The sequence below is a fragment of the Ochotona curzoniae genome, unplaced genomic scaffold, assembly GCF_017591425.1.
Source record: "Ochotona curzoniae isolate NIBS_2020 unplaced genomic scaffold, NIBS_Ocur_1.0 scaffold_2476, whole genome shotgun sequence".
In the NCBI taxonomy this organism is placed as follows: domain Eukaryota; kingdom Metazoa; phylum Chordata; class Mammalia; order Lagomorpha; family Ochotonidae; genus Ochotona; species Ochotona curzoniae.
In genome coordinates, this window is record NW_024467095.1 from 12,506,908 (window position 1) to 12,528,171 (window position 21,264).

The window sequence follows — 21,264 nt, forward strand, 5'->3', positions numbered from 1 at the left end:
TACTGCCTGGAATCTGAAGTCCCCGGGTACCGGCAGAACGAAGTGCCTTCATCCTTTGCTTCTTGTCCCTGTTTCACTTGCTCCCCAGCAAGCCTCTTCTTTCCCCAGGCAGAAGCTTCTGGCTTCCTTTATATATATGTATGTATTTCAGTTGCATTTAATTATCACCCCATGGATCATCGCTATCTTAGCTCATTTTAGTAATTCTGATTTGCTCGTGAACTACTTCAGTTGAAGAAAAAAAAATTGAGGTTTATTATCCTTTACAAAAAACATAGAACATTATCCTTTGAATAGAACATTGGAATTTTTTATACTTTTAAATTTTCTAGGGAAACTTTTTTTTAAACTTTTATCTAAGTTTTTTTATAACACTTTTAATTATAAGTTTTAAAATATGTAACAATGTCGTTGAGATATAATTCACACACTTATGTGTTTTTAACCTCAATAGTTTTTCTTAAGATTTATTTTTTATATTTTTATTGCAAAGTCAGATATACAAATAGGAGGAGAGACAGAGAGGAAGATTTTCTGCCCTATGATTCACCCTCCAAGTGGCCTCAACGGCTTCTGAAGCCAGAAGCCAGGAGCCTCCTCTGGGTCTCCCATACTGGCCCAGGGTCCCAAGGCCCTCGGCTGTCCTTGACTGCTTTTCCAGTCCACAAATAGGGAGGTGGGTGGGAAGTGGGCTGCTGGGATTAGAACTGGTGCCCGTATGGGATCTTGACGTGTGCAAGGCGAGGACTTTAGCTACTAGGGTACAGTGCCAGGCCCTCAACAGTTTATTTTCACTTTAGTTGTAAGTCAGAGAGGGGAAAGAGGGAAGCAAGGTCTTTCTTCTGTTGATGCAGTCTCAGAATGCTTTCAGCTGGTGGGATTTGGCGAGGCCGAACCCAGCAGCCCAGAGCTGTGCTGTAGCCAGCCAGGACTCCAGCTCCTGTGTGTGCTTTAGCAGGAGCTTGGATTACAAGTGGTATAGCTGGGTTCCAGATGAAGCATTCTGATAGCGATGAAGACATCCCAAGTGGTGACTTAACTACAGAGCCCATTTTTAACTTTTCAAATTGTTTATTAATTTTTATTTTTTTAACTTTAAACAATTCTTTATTTATTTGAAATACACAGGGCATTTTGGGGGTGAATGAACAGGGGAACGCTCCCTCTTTCAGCCCAGCGTGGTATGGCCCACATCCTGTCCTGGTCCATGCACATGCCAGTGAGTGCTGTGGCCTGGCTCCATCCACCCTGCCCCCAGACCCAGTCCGTACACATACTGACAAGCACTGAAGCCTTGCCTGACGGGGCTCCCCCAGCTCTGGTCTGCTCCCCATATGAAGCTGTGGTCTAGTAGGGGAGTTACCCAAGTTGCCCTGTCAGACCTGCTCTCAGCTCTAGATCTCAAGTGTGTCAGTTTGTGCCTTGACTCTGCTTGGCATGGTCTGCCCTCAGTCCCAGCCTTTGCAGTCTGGCCACGCCCAGTCTCCTCCCAGCCCTAGGCTCCTGAGAATGTTAGTGAGTTTCCTGGCTCACCCTTATTTGGCCTGTTACTACTCCCAGCTTTTGTGCAAATCTGTTGCTGCAATCCCGCAGAGGCGAGTCCACACGTCCCCTACAGAATCTGCACGCCCCTCGGATCTGCTTGTGCTACATTCTGGTGGATGCCATGATCTAGCCTGATGTGGCCATCCCCTACCCCGACCCTCCTGGGCGGGTACTATGGTCCATTCTTGCCAGGCATGCCTCCCAGCTCTAGCTTTTATGCGTGCCCAACACAGGTCTCACACGTAGGTCGGTGCCTTGGCCTGACACACATTCCTTCTGGCTTCTTCCCTCTAATCTACCATGTCTCAGCTCCCTCGCCTACCTCCACATGCAGTGGCCTGATCCGTGAAGCCCCTAGAAGTTACTCTTCACCTGTTAAACATGCTGTTGGCAGTACCCACTCCAGCCCCAGACCCTCCTCCTCTGGCAGTCTGCAGTTCCCTGCCTCCCGCAAGGTGCACAGTGCCACACAGTGTGTCTGGGGGCCATGGGACTGTGTTCTGGGCTAGTGCGTCTCATTTTCTTGTACGCTGCACCACTAGACAGCACTTAATTCGCCACAGATCTTAAAAACAAACAAACAAAAAATAGACAGGTGTGCTGGCACACTGGTATAATTAACGCAAATTTGGCTGTTTTTCTTCAACAGTGTAACATTTGCTTAAGTACAAGGCAACCTAGGCAGTTGCCTGTAGCTGGGGAGGTGAGGGGGCGGTGCAGGTCTGTTAAGTGTAAAAGACCAAATACCTACTCCTGCCAACTCTAGGAAGTTTCTGTGCATTTTGGTTTCTGATATGTGGGAAAGAGATCTTCAGCATATGGAAAAAATGGACAGATTTATATATAAACAGCAACTTACACTGCGTGAGTGGCCCACCTCTCATTTACATGCCTTTGCACAGGTTGCCTGTGATCTGCTTCGGAGGATTATTCGCATCTTGTATCTCAGCAAGAGGCTCCAAGGACAGCTGCAAGGGGGATGTAGGGAGATAACAAAAGCAGCTCAGAGTGTCAATGAACTTGGTAAGTGTGCCCTTGATTAAAAATTTAATAGCAGTGGAGAGATTTTTAAGTCACTTTCTTGCTGATTTTTGTTATCCTTGTTATTAAATATTATTAAGACAAGTAATTGGCAATATGTAGCATTGTCACACTTAGTAAAATAGATGAGTAAATTGAATTATTAGAAATGGTTTTTTATTTAAAGAGTTATGCAGGAAAAGGAGTCCCCCCCCCCCCCCCGTGGTGGTTTTGTAAATTGTAACACGTCTATAGTACTGTGAACGCCTTCACAGAGCAGTTCTGCGTTCTCACATTCCTTCCAGTATTGCTTCAGGAGCACACTCACCTGCTCCCGTGGCTGAAGTTTTTTTTTTCTTTTGAGAATATCACAGAAAAATGAAATTATATAGCACATAAGTTTTCAAAAATGTTTTAAATTACTTTTTCCATGATACATTTTTTTGTAGATCCAGGTGATCATCTCTGCCCTGCCTGTGCCTTCCTGCTTTCCCCTCCTACCTTTTCCCCCAAGATTATCAAAATAATGTAGTCCCTTAGTAACAAAATTTACAAAAAGTCATGATTTTAACTTTCTGACAGTTAAATGTATCATGGCATGATAAGTACTAGCAAAGGTGGAAAACGTGGTATCGCAACGTAGAGGTGTATTTATGAGCTTCATTGGGAGTCCTCGTTTTATTTGGAAGTAGAGCCGGGTACTGCCTGGGACCTTTAAAGCCAGTATGCTAGTCTCCCTTGAGCAGTTCATATACATTAACATATGGCTGTATGTGTATAAATATATAAATATTTATGTATTAAGCACATGGTCTTTTGAGTCTGGCTTGTTGTGCAGGGTATAATTCCTTTCACATTGGTCCAAGTTATTGGATGTACCCGTAAGTTTGCTACTTTTTGTTGGCTGAAATGTGGCTGTATCGGAACGCTGTAGTTTGTTGATCCCACTGGTTGAAGAATGTTCGTATTTCCATTTGTGAGCCATTATGAATAGATCCGCTTTAGACATTTGTGTACAGATTTTTTTAAATGTGAACTTGTTTCTCTAGAGTAAATATCTAGGAGAAATGCTTCTTTTTTAGGTGATGAATCTCATGTTGATATTAAGCCAAGAAGTTTTATTTTTGTTCATTTTTATCTCAGATCTTTATATCAGACCTTTGTCACTCAAAAGTTTTGCGTTCTTGTTTTTGTTCTTAAGCCACTTGTAAGTTCCATGGTGCAGCGGTTTTAAGGTGTTTCAAGCCAGACTTTGGGTACCTACTAAGTATGCGTAGAACTGTCCAACTGTCTTTTAATGAGTCTTTGGGGTCATTGTTTTTTCATCAGGTCCTCAGTAATTCTTTGGAAGTGGATGTGTTTAGTGATATTTATTCTTTATAGATAGAGAAGTCTTTGATTAGAGTGATCTCAAATATGAGGAGTATGGTAATTCTTGGTGCTGTGCTTTCAAAGTCATTATGGCAAAATATAATGAGAAAAATATATATTGCATGTTTTGATTTTTTTCTATTTCAATTATGTAATTGTGCTGCATTGCTTATTTATTTTTTACTGATTAAGGAAATAGAATATACGTCACAAGTCATGCTTCAGAATTTCAATTGTTAAATAATGCGTAAGTACATCATTGTAATGTAGCTTGTGATTTAGTGGACTTGGAATGTATCATGTCAAAAATTTTAAAACAATAATAGTACTTGAGTGTTTTTTTATGGTGTGTTCTAACCATTGATGTGAAAGAACCCTAGTATCAGCTGTTATGTTTTGTTCCATAATGTTAAATTATGTTAAATCTGTATTCCTATTGGGTCTGATGTGATGGACAGGCTAATCCTCTGTCTGCAGCACTGGTTCATGTCCCAGCTACTCCACTTCCCATCCAGCTTCCTGCTAATGACCTGGAAAAGCAGTGGAGGACGGCCTGAGTCCTTGGGCCGCTCATGTGGGGAACCCAAAGATGTGTCCTTGTTCCCAGCCTTGGGTCAGCTTAGCTTCAACTGTTGTAGCTGTTTAGGGAGGGAACCAGTGGAATGGAGGACGTCTCTTTTTCTCTGTCTCTTCTTCTATCTGTAATAATCTTTCAAATAAAAAAAACTTAAAAAAAATTCCATATTATAAACAATGCATACAGCATTGCAATCATTAAGCAAATTATTAAGCATTAAGCAAATTATTCCATGATTTATGTATGTTTATCATCATTGATGTTTTTCCATGTAAAAATTAGTTTAGTGTTGATCATCATTTCTTCTCAAATCAACTTATACTGTAGTACAAATGGTGAGGTTTTTTTTTCTGTTTTCAAAAGCAGACACAATTACCAATCATGTGCTGATTGAGAGCATAGCATAGCAGAGTGTAAACTCCTTATCTATCCAGGGTGGTGTTGGCTTTACTTAAAGCTTTTATAAATATTAGATGTTTAAAAGTTTTTGAGAGTGTAGTTCATGGTGCATTATCTCAAAGTGGGGTTGCTTAAATTTTTAAAACTCTGTAGATAGTGTGTGATTTGATATTTGCAAAAGCATCATCTGTATTATTTACCACTGTGGTTCAATCTTGTCCATTCGTGGAATTGATATCAGATCAGTCAAAGCCAAGAGAAGTAAAAGCTTGTGTATCTGGAATTAATATTTTATTTTTAAAGATTTATTTATTTAATAGAAAGGCACATTGACAAGGAGTGACAGAAATCTTTGATCTGCTGGTGGCTACAACAGCTGGATTTCGGCCAAACCTAAGCCAGGAGTCAGGAACTCTATCCAGGTCTCTTGTGTGTCACGAGGGTCCAGGTATTTGGGCCATCTTCTGCTTTCCTCATTACGTTAGCAGGGCGCTTGATAGAAAGTGAACCTGCTGACACTTGGTATGGGATGCCCATTTCAGTAGTGGATTAACTGCCACTGTGGTTATTCCTTTAATAAAAGGATTTAGCCTAGTCGCTAAAGCCCTCACCTTGCATGTACCAGGATCCCATATGGGTGCTCCTCCACTTCCTATCGAGGTCTCTGCTAGTACACCCAGGAAAAACAGTTGAGGATGACCCAAAGCTTTGGGGCCTTGCCACCCACGTGGAAGACCCAGAAGAGGCTCTGGGTTCCAGCTTTGGATTGGCTCAGCTCCAGCCGTTGTGGTCACTTGGAGAGTGAATCAGCAGACAGAAGATCTTTCTCTCTTTATCTTCTTCTCTGTAAATTTGCCTCTGCAGTACAAATCAATAAATCTTTAAAAAAGAAAAAAAAAGGAATTGTGCAGTCACTATTATACATGGGCAGTAAAATTCTTAAAGCTGAAATATCTCTAATATCAGTGTATCAGTATGGAATTGGTTCTCATTTGAAAGAGTAAATGAGGAACAACAGCAGTATTTGTAGGTCAGGCCTCTGAAATTGTTAAAAAAAAGAAAGCATTTCAAACTTGAAAATTGGAGATTTGGATTGAGATAACCAGAAGAAATATTTTCATCTGGGAATAAAATATATTCTTAGGGATTGGGGGATTATGGAGTAATGATGGCTAATGGGTGAAGATTTCTTTTGGAGTTAATAAAATGTTCTGGAATTAGTCATGATTGCTATACAATGCTCTTTCTTTTTAAACATTTAATTACTGCTTTGAAAGGAAGAGTCATAGAGACAGAGGGAGATGCAGACAGAGAGATATTCCATCCACTTGTTTACTCCCCAAATGAAACTGGGTATGTCCAAAGCCAGGAGCCAGGAGCTGCTGCTGGGTGCTTTACATGTTTGCAGAGGCCCAAGCAGTTGGCCCTCTTCTGCTGCTTTCCTGGGCATCTTATCAGGGAGCTGGATCTAAAGTTGAACAGCTGGAAATCAAACAGGTATTTGTACGTGATGCTGGTGCCACAGACAGTGGCTTTATGTGCTGTGCCGTGGTGCTGCCATGGTGCCAGCCCCTGTTACACAGCCTTTTTACAGTATGCAAAAAATCACTGAATGGTACTTTTGATAGGGTAAATTTTAGGTTATATAAATTACATGTCAGTTTAAAGAGTATATTCTGAATACCTAGTGACAGTTACATTGGCATTTTTAATTTTTTTAAATTAGGACCTAAGTGAGAAATAAAAACCCTGCATGTATTGAAAATACATAGTTTAGTTGAGTTTTGACATGAAGCCATCAAGCAGTATGAGATGGTAAACGTAACTGTCAGCCCCTACATTTCCTCATGCGCCTCAGTAATTCTTCAGAAATTTTCTGTTGTACTTTCTGTCACTGTAGAATTCCATGCTGTTGAAATTTTACGAATTCTAGAATTTATGCTAATGAAATCATGTGCGTTGCTTGTGCTTTTGTTCAGATTTTCATTCAGCTTAATTTTTTTTTGGTGCTAATCAGTGCTGAGTGTATGACTTCTTCCTTTATGTTAAGTTTACTGGTGATTTTATGTAACGCTCACTAGCTGATTTCTGATTGATAAATGTTTGCATTATACCTAGTTTTTCAGTATTAGAAATCTGGCTTTTATGTACATTGAAGAACAAGTCTTTGTATGGACATAACCCTTCTCTCTGGTGAATGCATTGAATACTCTGTGGCTCACATGGTGGGTTTATGTTTAAGTTTGTAGGAAATTGCCAAGGTGTTTTTCAAAGTCCTAATATAAGTTTCTATTCTTAGTATACGAAATTCTACTTGCCCATGTGATTGTTAACATTTCTTATATCCAGTCTGAAGTTTTAACTCTCCATATAAGGAATTCTTGTTTTGAATTTTAGGAAAACAGTACTAGAACTAAGAAAAAAGTTTAACAAATTTTTGGAATATTAGATCAGTATAAAAAGTTGTGTTTCTGTTGTAGATGAGCAGTTAAAACTGGAGCTCAAAAATAGAACAGTATAGAAATGAGAAACACTTGAGATAAATCTGAAGGAAGGTATGTAGGGGCTGGGTGTTTGGTGCAGCAACCAAGTAAGCTGTTGGGATGGCTACCTCCTGTATTGAAGTACCTGGTTCAGTTCCTGGTCCTGTTGCTGCTTGCAGCTTCCTGTTAATGCACACCCCAGAGGTGGATGATGACTCAGGTTCTGGAGTCCCTGCCACTAATGATGGGAACCTGGGCTCCTGACTGCCCGGGCCCAGACCTCGCTGCTGTGGGCATTTGGAGAATCTGTCCCTATTTCATCTGCCTTCATTTTAATAGAATAAAAATAAAAGCAAAAGAGTGAGCACAATGGCTTATTGGCTAATCCTCTGCCTGCAAGTGCTTGCATTTATGTGGGTGTTACAGATGTTTCACTTCCCATCCAGCTCCCTGCTTGTGACCTGGGATAGCCCCTGAATCTGCGAGGGTCATCCTCTCTCCTGCTCTCACCCAGTGGCTGTGCATGTCATTCAACTTTTGAGAGGAAATGGACCATGGGATTTATAGACAATTCATTTCCCTGAAATTCTCCTGGTTGTGTAAATGGGTGTTGATTTTTTTTTTTTTGTTATCTTCTTCTTAACCAAATATAGAAAAGACTGGTTTATAATCCGGAACAATAATTCATTAATTTGCAACTTGGGCTAAAAGTGCATGATTTTTCTCTGTCTACAGAAGTGAAAAACAGGAATATATAATTACAAATGTGGTTAGTAAAATTGTAGTTGGATCAGGGAAAGCTGGTACTGTGATTCATATTTTGACTAGCCTGGTGCTTGCATTAGTAATAGGCGTAGTTATCTGGAGGACAGACTGGAAGTCCTGGGTTGTGCAGCCCTCTGGTCAGTGCTCGTGTGTGGAAGTGCATTTTTATTTGGTGTGCTTCGGGTTATTGACTATCCCTGTTTGGTTGACATCACTTTCTCTGAGAAGGACACAGTTAAACTGCTTAACATTTCTGCTTTCAATGCAAATTGTGTTTCAGTGCTCACCAAAATTATATGTCAGACTTGAATTGGGATTTTGTGTATTCACTGAATTTCAGGCTTGTAGTTAGTTTTTTGAATGTTATAATACGTTTCTAACATCATTTGCAAATATAAACTTGTTAGTATTATTGATTGATACTTCAAATTTATAGGCTAATGTGATACATTTTGAATCTTTTCAGTGCTGTGGATGTTATTTATACAGAAATGTATCTTCATTATTTAGGTCTGCTTTTTTACCTTAAAGGATTTTTAATTTGTAAAGATATATCTGTGTCTTTTATATTGTACCTCATGATTCTTTTTAGATAACTTTTTGTTATTTTTTCTAATTTATTTTTCATTTAACCTACTAAGGATGAAAAGAGGAAAGAGTTCTCACAATAATGTAACCATACCATACTTTTATGAAAATTCTCTGTAGCCTGTTTGTGGAAATCATGATTTAAAATTTATTTGTCAGTTAGGCTTCAACACATCTGTGCTCTTTAGCTTTTAATATCCTGGGTGAATGAGTGCATAATACATGTTTTTTTTCCTTTTTGAAAGATTTATTTACTTTTCTAGGAAAGGTAGATCAGATTTACAGAGAGAAGGAGAGTCATAGAAAAAAATTAGTTCACTCTCCAAACAGCTTCAATGGCCAGAGCTTGGCAGTCTGAAGCTGGGAGCTTCTTTCTGGTCTCCCCCTGGGATGCAGGATCTCAAGGCTTTGGGCCATCCTTGACTGCTTTCCCAGGCCACATGCAGAGAGCTGGATGGGAAGTGGGGCCGGCACAACACAAATAGGTGCCCAAAAGGGATCCCTCTGCTTAGAGGTGGAGGATTAGCCAGTTGAGACATCATTCCAGGCCCATGGTTTTTATGTTTAAAAAGTCCTAATCGCTATACAGTAAGCATGAAAATGATATTTAGTAATTATCACAGTGATAGGGGATAGCATTGTGGGTTAGTGGGTAAAGCTGCTGGCTGCAATGCCAACATCCCATATGGGCATTATTCAGACTCCTTGGTGCACCATTTCTTTATGCATCTCCCCACTAATGTTCCTGGGAATGCGGTGAAAGATGGCCCCCGTTCTTGGGCTCCTGCACTCACATGGGAGACTCAGATGGAACTTTTGGCTCCTGGCTTCAGCCTCTCCTAGTCCTGGCTATTGTGAACATTTGGGGATTGAACTGGTTGTTGGAAGATTGCTCTCTCTTTCTCTGTCTAAATATGTTTTTCAGATAAATAAAATGAATTTTTAAGAAAAAAATTGCCATGTGATAATGATATGGTGATATCTATTAGGAAAACCAGTTTCCTCTTCCTAGCTTTCCCACTTAGAGTCATTGGTTTGAAATAATAAAACTTTTAGTCATTCCCTTACCATAATAATTAGCAAAATTTATTTCATTTATTTAACCAGTATTGTTGTGTTTCATGTATGATTTTAAAGGTTGAAGGTATATCAGCAATATCCAGAGTTCCAGTCCTTTATGGAGTTTAGGTTTTGATAGTTTCTGAGGTGACACATCTGGTATATGTATCTGTAAGAGTCTGATTGTACAATCTGAGCTCTTAAACCACCTACGGATTTCTCTTAGTTCTCTGTGGTGGTATCTAAGCACTTCCTAAGTTAATTATTGCCACTGATAGCTTGCAAGTGTCATTTTTTCCCTTTAAAGGAGAAAGCTCACATTTTAAAAAACATTTATTCATTTATTATTGGAAAGGCAGATTAACAGAGAGAGGGAGAACAGAGGGAAACATCTTCTGTCTTCTGAATCACTCCCAGAATGCCACAGTGGTGAGTGTTGAGTTGATCTAAAGCTGATGGCCAGGGGTCTCCTCTGGGTCTTACACGTGGGTGCAGGGGCCCAAGGCTTTGGCCCATCCTCTGCTGCTTTCCCAGGCTATAAGCAGGGAGTTGGATCAGAAATTGGGCACTTAGGACCTGCACTGGCACCAATATGTGATTGAGTCATTATGCCAGCTTCTGAAGTCACATTTTTGATTCTGCTTTCTAAGAATGTCTTAACTATAAAACCAAGTCTAAATGAATATATAAGTAGATGAACATTATTAATGTTTTCCATATGATAGGTTCATATTAAAACCCAAGCTGTTTATGTGCTATATCTGATGTGACTTGTTTATATAATGCATGCATTTTATGTTATAATTGTGGGTTGGCTGTTAATCACTTAATATTCCATCCAGTTTTACTGAATTATTTGAAGATTACTTTTTAAAAGTATAATCAGGCAGTAAATTAAACAGTAAACCAAGCAGTAAATTAGATATGATGCAAAATATTCCCTCCATTGATTTTTATTGCTCATGGTCTGTTTTGTAAGTTTTATGTTTCTGTTGCTAGCCTGCAGTATATTAACACCATGTATCATGAGAGAATATTTTTGAAGATAAGCCAAACTTCTCATACAACCACTTTATGGTATGTTTATTGTGGAAGGAAGGGCTAGCATCCGTTTATTTCATAATATTCATACTGTAGCTGTGATATTTCCCTAATCTGATAAAACAGTCCTTGTAGGCACACATTTCTCATGTATGCACAGGTGAGAGAAAGCATGGCTTATTTGATTTTTGCCACATTATAGGCACACAATTATTTCTGAAGTACTGAATACTTTTTGAAATGTCTGTAAGATGTTTTGGCTGGTAAAAAAAAATTCTAGAAAGTTGTGGTTTTTTTTTTAACCTGTTATTGTGTGTTTATAGGAAAGGTTGTAAATATATTGTGAAACTGATAGCAGTTTCTCTTAATCATATCTGTTAAGTGTCTTGATTGTTGCTTGTGTCTTATTCATACATCATTTTTTGACTTATTTGCTAAACGATGGACTTTTTTTAACAGGTTTGTAAAAAAACAAGAAAAACATGCATTTCTTTGAAGTTGGAAGGGTGGGATTGCGACAGACAGCAAATAGCTTCTTTGTGCCGCTTACCCCCCGTTTGGGTAGTGCTGGTCCTCCAGGCCTCTGTCCAGCTTCCCAGTAGTTGGCACGGGCCCTTCTCTACCACCTTCCAGGTACATTGGTAGGGAGCTGGATTAAAACTGGAGCTGGTACTTTAACAGACATTACAGTGTGCTACAGATCAGCAGCTTATCTCACTGTGCCACAGCCCTCACCCACTACAATAGCTTTTAATAGAAAGTCCAGTCTGTATTTAAAAATCTACAGTGAAGTCAGATATGAGGGTGGGCACTTTCAGTAAGTATGTCTGATGGTTTGGCCTCTGAATTCTTCACCTGTGTGTTGAGTTTCAGCTTCCACCAGACTGGGGGTGGGGAACGCTGTGCTCACGTTCAGTGGGCAGGTTGGCTGATGCTAATCTTATGCTTAGGCATAGATTTGCATGTTCAGATCTAACACAATCACAGCACTTTTTTTTTTATAGTAACTGAAGTTAATTTTATTGATTTCATATATTATAAACCTTTTTTATTGATTATTTCATGATAGAATGCCTGTAGTTGAGGATACCATCCAAAAACAAGGATCTTAGGTATGTGACTTTTAGTACATTGCTGCTTTTGTGTTTTAAAGCTACAGTAGCATTTTTAGATACACATTTCATTTCATAGATGATTATGGAAGCTGTACATTGTCTGTTTTTTACTGTTTGCTGAACCATCTTAGTGTGAGTTCAAACTAGTATTTTGGAGATCAGTCCCTTAGAGGATCTCTTTTGTGTAAGTACTTTCTTCTGTTTCATTGATTGCCTTTCCATTATATTGTTTCATTTTTTGGGTTTTGTGTAGTCCTACTCATCTATTATTGGTTGTTTTATGTGTGCTTTTGGGTATATCCCTCAAATCATGGCCGAGACTAATGACATGAAACTTTTCGTTTATGTGTTCTTCTAGTTCAGACGCTATTTATAGCAGTGTGTCTTCAGTTTCTTTCAGCAGTTTTGTAATTTTCAATATATAGGGCTTTCATTTCCTTAGACTGTTTCTAGTAGTATCTTGTTTTTGTTTCTGTTGGAAATGGAGTCGTTTTCTTACTATCATTTTTATATGGTTTGTTTTTGGTATTTAGTAACTTAACTGATTTATATATGTTGATTTTGTATCTTGCCAGTTTTTTGACATTTTGGGTGGGGTGTGTGTGTATGTGTGTGTGTGTGTGTGTGTGTGTGTGTGAGTGTGTGTGAGAGAGAGAGAGAGAGAGAGAGAATATAGGAGGCGTCTTGTCTTGGTGTTGCTCTTAGTGGAAACGCTTTCCGTGTTCTCCATAAAGTATGAGGTTAGCTGTGGCTTTTTCTTATATGACCTTCATTTTGTTGAGGAGGTTTCCTTCTTTGTCTATTTTGTTAAGTGGCTTTTATAATGAAAGTGTGTTGAATATTGTTGAATGAATTTTGTATATTCAAGTGATCGTGCAATGTTTTTCATTTGCTAATGTGCTGCATTGTATTTTTTTTCAAATTTTGAGCCATCCTTGGGTAATCACTTGGTCTTGTTGTATAATCCTTTTATTATTCAGCTAAATTTAGTTTGCTAGAATTATCATTTGAGCGTGAGTTGACTGCCCAACTCAGGGCAACATTTAATCTCAGAGCCTTAAGTTAATGGTACTGGGAAGCTGGAGACTTAATTCATTTATGATGTTTTGAGGGATTTTTTTTTCTTTTTTTTTTTTTTTTGCCAAGGGCCATTTGGATATTTCCAAACCTTTTGTGAGCCCTATAGAATTCTCAGCTTAAAAATTACCCTGTTATAAATCCACTAAATTTTAGGTCCTGCCTATAGTTTGCTTGGTAGGATGGGACCAAATGATCTTGCCAGCCTTTAACATCTGGTCAGATGTCCTACCCCCACTGCCCCATGCTATCATGGGGAGTCCTTCAGTGATTAGGGGTGCACCCTTGAATCATGATTCTCTGAGGAGGGTTGATTACCTAACCTGTTGCCCACCCAGACTTGCTCTGTGCTTCCTGGCCTGCTCTGTGGTCATTTTCTGTACTCATTGCACTCTCATCATAGCAGTGGTGCTTCCTGATCATGGGCCTAAATCTCAAAATGTACTAAATGTTTTTCCTTTTGTCACAGTCACGTTGACAAAAAAAGTTATTATAACCAGTATAATTATTGAAAATATTTAAATTTCTTTTTGTAAGGAACATTGACCTGGAGTTTAGCTTAACAGATTTATCCCCCTGTGCCAGCATCTGCTATCTAATGCTATGGCAAAGCCCATCCAGCCCTCACCCACTCTATTTTTTGCTTGTACCAGTAGGAACAGTCAGCACAACCTGTAAGCCAGGGATTTAGGTCCTGCTCCTTCTGTGGCTCTGTTACTTTTAGAGTTTATTTCCCTAATTTCTAGCTAGTCTGTCTGCCCTTTGCTGTCCTTTGCTGTCTCCAGGCTGTAAGGCTGTAGCTTTCTTCTATAAGATCAGTGGACATTAGAGCATAGCTCATTGTGGGAGTTTTAGTGCTGACTGCCCTCAGGCAAAAAAGAAAAAGAAGTTAACTTTCAGTTTTACCCTTTGTACTCTCTGTATTTTAGCACAAATCTTTTGATATATTCCAACCTTTTCCCTGTGCATTCCCCTCACCTTCCCCACCCCTTTAAGGCTCATTTATTTTTCCTGGGAAGGCAGGTTTACAGAGAGAGTAAGAGAGAGGAAAAGGTCTTCCATTCACCAATTCATCCCCCAAATGACCACAGTGGCTGGAGCTGAGCCAATCAAAGCCAGGAGCTGCATTAATGTGGCATGTTTTTAGTCCTGGGCTTCCTCATGAGCACAAAGACTTGTGAGAGATTTTATTCACTTAGCACTGAGTAAGTTGTGTTCAGATATTTAAATAGTCTTTCTCTTTAAAAAAAAGTAAGGATTTAGTGGCAATCTCTATTCTAATTGATGCCATAAAAGCCAGTGGATAGTGTGTAATTGTTGGGTAGAATTTTGTTAATATATATATTTTTACATCTACTTGAAACTGAAGAGGTAGATTTTCATCTGCTGGTTTGCTTCCCCAAATGCCTGTAGCACTCAGGAATGTCCCTGCCTGAAGCTCTCATATCCTTAGAGCTGCCTGCCATGCTGCTTTAGTAGGTGGCTGCTCAGGAGCCCAGGGACTGGGACGTCTTAGGAGATCCTGGCATCCGAGTAGTCCACCCCACCTCTCCACGGTGATCATCACTGGGTTACTTAGCATTTTCAACTCTAGTACCCTGCATCCTAAAACATCTATGGTTAAAGGCTAGTGATTTAGTCCATTTCCCGCCACTAAAACTGAATACCATAGACTGATAATTTATAAAGGATAGCCATTTATTCTTTGATAGTTCTGAGAACTAGTCACTGGGAAGTACCAAGATCAAGATGCTAATATCTGATCACGACTTTATTGCAGTGTTATCATGTGGTAAAGTTTGGAAGGGCAAGAGATTCTATTCTCATATGAAAGGAGAGCAGAGAAAGAAGTCCCCCCCTTTTAAAATTATGATATTGATCCATTCACACACATGCAAAAAGGTTCTGCTCCCATCATGTTGTATTGGGGTTATGTTTCCAGCATTTTAGCTTTTTTTTTAAAGACAGACTTAGACACGTAGATACACACCCATACAGATCTCTCATCTGCTGGTTTACTCCCCAAATGGCTGCAACATCTAGATATAAGCTTATCTGAAGCCAGGAATCAAGATCTTCCAGGTTTTTCACATGGGTGCAGGGTCCAAGCCATCCTCCACTGCTTTCCTAGACCATAAGCAAGGAGCTGAATCAGAAGTGAAGCACCAGAGACACAAACCGGAGCCAATATGTGATGCTGGCACTATAGGCATCGGATTAACTTGTTGAGCCAAGGTGATGACCCCACCAACATGTAAGTTTTTGGGGAGACATTCTGACTATAGCAAATAGTGATATGATCATATGATCTGCAAGCTTGATCCTTCCTTCCAATCAGTGAAACTCAATAATTATAATCTGTCCAAAATATCCACATTCTGATCTTTAGAATTCTCATCCTTAGAATTTATGAATGTGTTACCTTATGTACAGGTTATAACATATCTATTCTGAACATGTGAGTTCCTATATATGCAGATACAAACCATTAACTGATGACTTCAGTGGAAACAGCTTTAACTGAATGCTGCATGTGAAATGATCTGTATATCTAATACCTAGCTAGTAACAGCTCTGTAACTTCCCCTGCTGCCAACATACAAACTGGCATAAAAAAAAAAACAAATAGGGCCCAGCATGAAGGCCTAATGGCTAAATCTCTCACCTTGGATGGCCAGGATCCCTTTTGCGCACCAGTTCATGTCCTGGCTGTTTCACTTTCCATCCAGCTCCCTGCCTACAGCCTGGGAAAGCAGTGGAGGATGGCCCAAAGTCTTGGGACCCTGCACCTGCATGGGAGACCTGGAAGAAGCTCCCAGCTCCTGGCTTTGGATTGGCTCAGCTCTGGCTGTAGCAGCCCGCTTGGAGAGTGAACCAGCAGATGAAAGATGTTTTTTTTTTTCTCCGTCCTTCTGTGAATCTGCCTTTCCAGTAGAAATAAATAAATCTTTTAAAAGTCAAATAAATGGAGGCTGTTGCTATGGCATAGTAGGCCAAGTTACCACCTGCTGTGCTGTTATCACTTCTGATCCTGCTCCCTTCTAAAATACCTGGGAAGGCAGCTGAAGACAGCCCAAGCCGTTGGGCCACTGTAACAACATGGGAGATCAGGAATGTTCCAGGTTCCTGACTTCAGACTACCTAGCTCCTATAATTTTAAGTATTTGGGGAATGAACCAGTGGATGGAAAATCTCTCTCTCTCTCCTCTCTGTAAATTTGCCTTTCCAGTGGTATACTGGAGCCAAATGAAAGATTCTTACAGGTAAGTAATTTAAGAGTTGGAGGAAAGTCCTTTTATTTTAACTAGATTTACATAGTCAAATTGATGTTGGTCACTAAGTGCTAACTTTTTTTTTTTAATGTGTCCACCTGTTCATATATCTGTTTGTTTTAGAGTTTATACAGCTTAATAAAGTTCATTCTTGGTGCCTGGGATACTTGTGTTTACAGATAGAACATGTGTCTCATTAGTTAATTTCTAATACAAATACTGTATTTAGTAAAGATTTCAGCATAGTGAGAAGGAAATTTCCCATGAGTTTCTTAGCAACTCGGGACTAGCATGTTGGCTCAACTGGTTAATCTTTTACCTCCAAACATGGCATCCCAAATGGACACCAGTTTGTGTCCTGTCTACCCCTCTTCCCATCCAGTTCCCTGCTTATAACCTAGGAAAGCAGTAGAGGATGGCCCATTGCCTTGGGACCCTGTACCATGTGGGAGCCCTGGAAGAAGCTCCCAGCTCCTGGCTTTGGATTGGCTCAGCTTCAGCTGTTGTAGCCACTTGGGGAGTGAACCAGCAGATGGAAGATCTTTCTGTCCTCTCTATAATTCTGACTTTCCAATAAAAATAGATCTTTTAAAAAAAAAAAGTCTGTTTAGTGAGAAAGTTAAACCCTAACTTCAAATGCTTATTTGTGAGTCTCACAAATAGATAAAAACATTGTTTATTTAACAAGTTTGTAACACTGCAAATAAATGATCAAGAGATTTCAAACAAACCATGAAAACCTAAGTTCTCTTCCCACTAGCTGCACGACACTGGGAATGCTATTTAATCTGTCCATCTGTAAAGTATAACATTTACCTCACAGGGCTGCTTCAAGGAGATAAAAGACAAACCATGTTTACCACGGTACTTATCACAGAATCCTTATCAATTTGGGATTTTACTTAAAAAATTTTTACTTAAAAAAAATCAAATGCATTTCAGCTGTGATATGGATATTTTAGTGGGAATCAGTTATAAAAAATACCGAGGTTTAACTTCCATTTGTCTTCATTTTTGTTCTCCTCCAGTGCTCATCTTTAACTAAAATCTGTACAATATTCAGGGGACAGGTGTATAGCAGTCTGAATAAGATGATTACGGGTCTGTCCTGGCTCTTCTTCAGATTCTGGCTTCTTGCTAATGTACATCCTGAGAAGCGGCAGGTGATAGCTCAAGCACATGGGTCCTTGCCACCCATCTGGAAGATCTGGATGGGGTTCCTGGCTTCTGGCTTCAGCCTGGACTAGCCCTGGCTGTTGTGGGTATTTAGGGAGTGAATCAGCAGATGGGAGCTGTCAGTCTCTGTGCCTTTCAAACAGAAATTAAAATAGTAATACTTTGAAGTTTTATTCTCCCAAAAAATAGATGTGCAAAAGCATCTATTTTAGACAAAGTTGTTATCATATGCAATTTTTGAGAACACAAAAACGATAGCATTTTAGAACTCACAGAATAATAGAAAACTACAGGTTATGATACAAACCCTACAGGGCTGTCAAAATTACAAATAAATTTCTGCTTCTAAATAAAGAACAGGAAGAAGGCAATATCCTGGGTACCCAGTGTATGTGAGGCAAGGTCAAAAGCAGTTTGTAAACTTGATCTTTTAGTTTACTGTGGTCCTTTTAGAATTGAGAAAGAAGTTAACTTGTTGAGATATACAGTTAGCAAGGATTGAAATGAGACTTAAACCAAGATCTAGATGGTCTCAAAGCCCATACTTCACTTTCTCTTAATCACATAGAATCGTGCATAATGGCTAATGGCATAATTTGATGATGTTCTGAAGTCTCTAAAGTGTCAATAAAGTGAGTATTATCTTGATGAAAAAAAAAGTTTATGAATGCGTATTGTGTTGTGGTTATTATTGTAGAGCAACTGGCCTCTGTGTGCCCTTTCAACAAGATTTATTCAGAACCATTTATCCTGCGTAGGCACTCCCAAGCTGAAGATCGTTTTTGGCTTTTATTTTCACTACTACAGTTTAACTCACTTGAAAATGTCAATTTTCTCATTTCATTTTGGGTGGAAACTTTTAAGTGAATTAGGTGGCTATTCTTAAATAACCCATCCCAAATCACATGGTCCAAAAACCTCTCTACCCTCAATCCTCTATCCCACAGTTACCACAATTCAATATTTATGGAAAAGAATAATCACAAATAACTCCTCTCCTTTGTCTTCCAAATAAGGGCTCACCATCCTGAGCATGTTTCTATCCTTGAAGAGTAAGCAGCTCAGTCAAGCTGGAAACCACAGGTATTAAAGAGCACATCTGGAGAAGATACCATTTTATCCCCTCAACTTTCACAGTTCATTTACACTGCTGCAGATAGTGGATAACTAGGCAGTTAGGTCTGGTTGCCCTGAATTTTTGTGTTATCTCTAACTATCAGCTTCAAATGCCCACCTTCCCAGAATACACCCATGAATCATCTGGGATGTGAAGGAAAAGCATTCGTGATGACCACATGGAATTCAGATTCCATGTGGAGATGTTATGGAAGTCCCAGAGGCCTTCATGCATGAAAAGACCCTATGAAAAGGATTGTTTGTCTAATTAAGGTACCACCCCTTACCTCATTAGAGAGGCTGTGAGTGAGAGAGGATTTCTTACTGCCTTGACCACACTTGCAGGTACCGCAGCCACATCTCTCTGTCCTCTGATGGGCAGTCCCACTCCTGATGGGTATATCTATGTGTAGGGCGGCCCATACTCAAGTATGAATCTATTTTCTCTCTCACTTTGAAATGAACCTTGTTCTCATCTGTGCAGTGTGCTGTGCCTCCACTTAGAAGTTTCATCTCTTGTTGGTGAGAACCTGCATTTTTGTGTAATTTTTCTGTTGTTTCTTGAGGATAAAGTTTAAAAGTTGAATTTCTTGGTCAAAGGTCACGTTTAAGGTCATACTTAAGTATATTTTCAATAGTAATGTGGAAGGACATACCCATAATTTTATCAGTAAACTTAAAAATGACTTATTAGGTGTATGTAAAAATTAGTATAATAATTTAAACTTTTCTTTCTTTCTTTTTTTTTTTTTTTTTTTGTTTGAGAGGAAGAACCCAGCCTCAGTAAGGAGAATACTGTTTGAAACAGTCTGCCCTGTTTCTCCAGGGATGTTCATGTATTTCTTATTTACTTATTTATTTATTTATTATTTCGTTTTATGACAGTTTCATAGGCTCTGGGATTCCCCCAAGCCTTCCCCATACCCTCCCCCCACAGTGGATTCCTCCACCTTGTTGCAGTATTACATAAACTTTTAAAAAAATTTTTCTGTTTTTGCTGCCTATGGTTTGTCATATTTTGATGATTTATTTATTTAAAGGAATGATAAAGGGAAGGAGAAATGGGGAACTCTTCCATCAGTTGGTTCACTCTCCAGATAGCCGCAATGACTGGGATGGGGCCAAGTTGTAGCCAGGAATCCAGAACTCCATGTAAATCTCTCATGTGGACGACAGGGACATCATCTGCTGCTGTCCCAGATGTGTTAGCAAGGAGCTGGATTGGAAGCAGAGCAGCTGGGACTTGAACTGGCATTCTTCTATGGGATGCTGATGTTATAGGCGTAAGAAGTGGTTTAACCTACTACACTGGCCCCTGTGATTCGTTTTCCATTGAGGCGTTTCCTGTATTTTATTCTGTGACATTTTCTTTTCAGTTGGTTTATGAGTATTGTTCCCAAAATAGAAACGCATTTCCTTTATGGTATATACTTGGGTTATGTCATTATTTTTCATTAAATGTGTAATTGAGAAGCTGTATAATTATACTTGGTCCTGCTTTACTAAAAAATGGATAATTTTGGCTCCTCATCCAAATTAATACAAAAATTAAAACCTCCAAATTTTTCAGTGTTTTTATGGTTTATTTTTTATCTATTTGTAATTTATTTTGGTATACCATGACCACATCCTACAAGTCTAGGCAATACCATTTACTACACTTGATCTTAGCTAAAAGGCGATACCATTTACTGTCCCATGAAATGTGATGTGAATTGTACTTGGTGGAGTTGTGCAGTGTGTGGATCTTGGGACTGGATGGGAGTTTAACTCTACTTTTAGGTATCAGTGAACAATAATTTATTGAAAATCTGCCATGAGCAAGAAGTGAAAATGGGGAGCATTGAATTTCGAAAGAGGAGAATAAAGTATTGAGAGATTGCTAGCCTCTACTGTGGTGTCTGTGCCTCACGGTGACCTGGTTATTGAGAGCCTAAACTGTGATGCTTGAAATAGAAAGTGAAAATATGTTTTTTAAGATGCCGTGCCATGGTTCACATGCTGTTAAATACAAAGTTTTTCACTGGGTTTTCGCATTGAATTTTTTTTTTTTTCTTTTGCCAAACATAGCACGAGTATGACTTATTTTCCAGCTTTGGGTCTCTGAGCTTGCATGTTCACAGTTTCTGTACCAGCTAAATTGACCTATTTACAGGTTGGAGACTTTGTTTTTTTCTGTGTGATCACTTATGCATGCATCACTGCGGAACACACCAGCCCTCCCAGGCAACATTCATTTCACATGCTGTTGTCTTTGAACAACTTTTCCAGAAAGAGGTGCTCCTTTTCTTTTTGAGACCGTTTCTCTTTGTGTGTTTTTTTTTTTTGTTGTTGTTGTTGTTATATTTTGCCTTGTAATGTCAATATTGGCAGTCTTGCCTTATCTTCACTGCTTTTATAAACACATAAAAACTAAGTGTATGAAACGATCAAATTTGGCATTAAGTAAAGGCTAATTGCGGTCATAAGGGACCATTTAAAAGGGCTTTTATATATCTGTTTTTTACTTATTATGAGATAACAGATATTCCAGTAACTTGGATTTATGATCTATGTGATTTTATTAGTGGTAACTAGGATTTATGATTATTGCTTTGGAGTGTTTGGTCTGGGTGTTTTTGTGAATTTCCATGCTAGATCCTGTGACATCTGTTTAGTAG

At 39.2% G+C, this 21,264-nt stretch overlaps 1 protein-coding gene across 9 annotated transcripts in view; it reads left to right on the forward strand.

Moving 5' to 3' along the window:
- Window positions 1–21,264, forward strand: part of COG5 (component of oligomeric golgi complex 5) — a 215,546-nt gene that overhangs the window by 21,675 nt on the left and 172,607 nt on the right. For 8 of the 9 annotated variants that reach the window (XM_041002465.1, XM_041002469.1, XM_041002466.1 and 5 more), the window contains one exon: window positions 2,448–2,568. The exons of the other annotated variant lie outside the window; for it this stretch is intronic. In XM_041002465.1, the coding sequence (XP_040858399.1) occupies window positions 2,448–2,568 (121 nt within the window). The remainder of the gene's footprint in view (window positions 1–2,447; window positions 2,569–21,264) is intronic. 9 annotated transcript variants of the gene reach the window in all.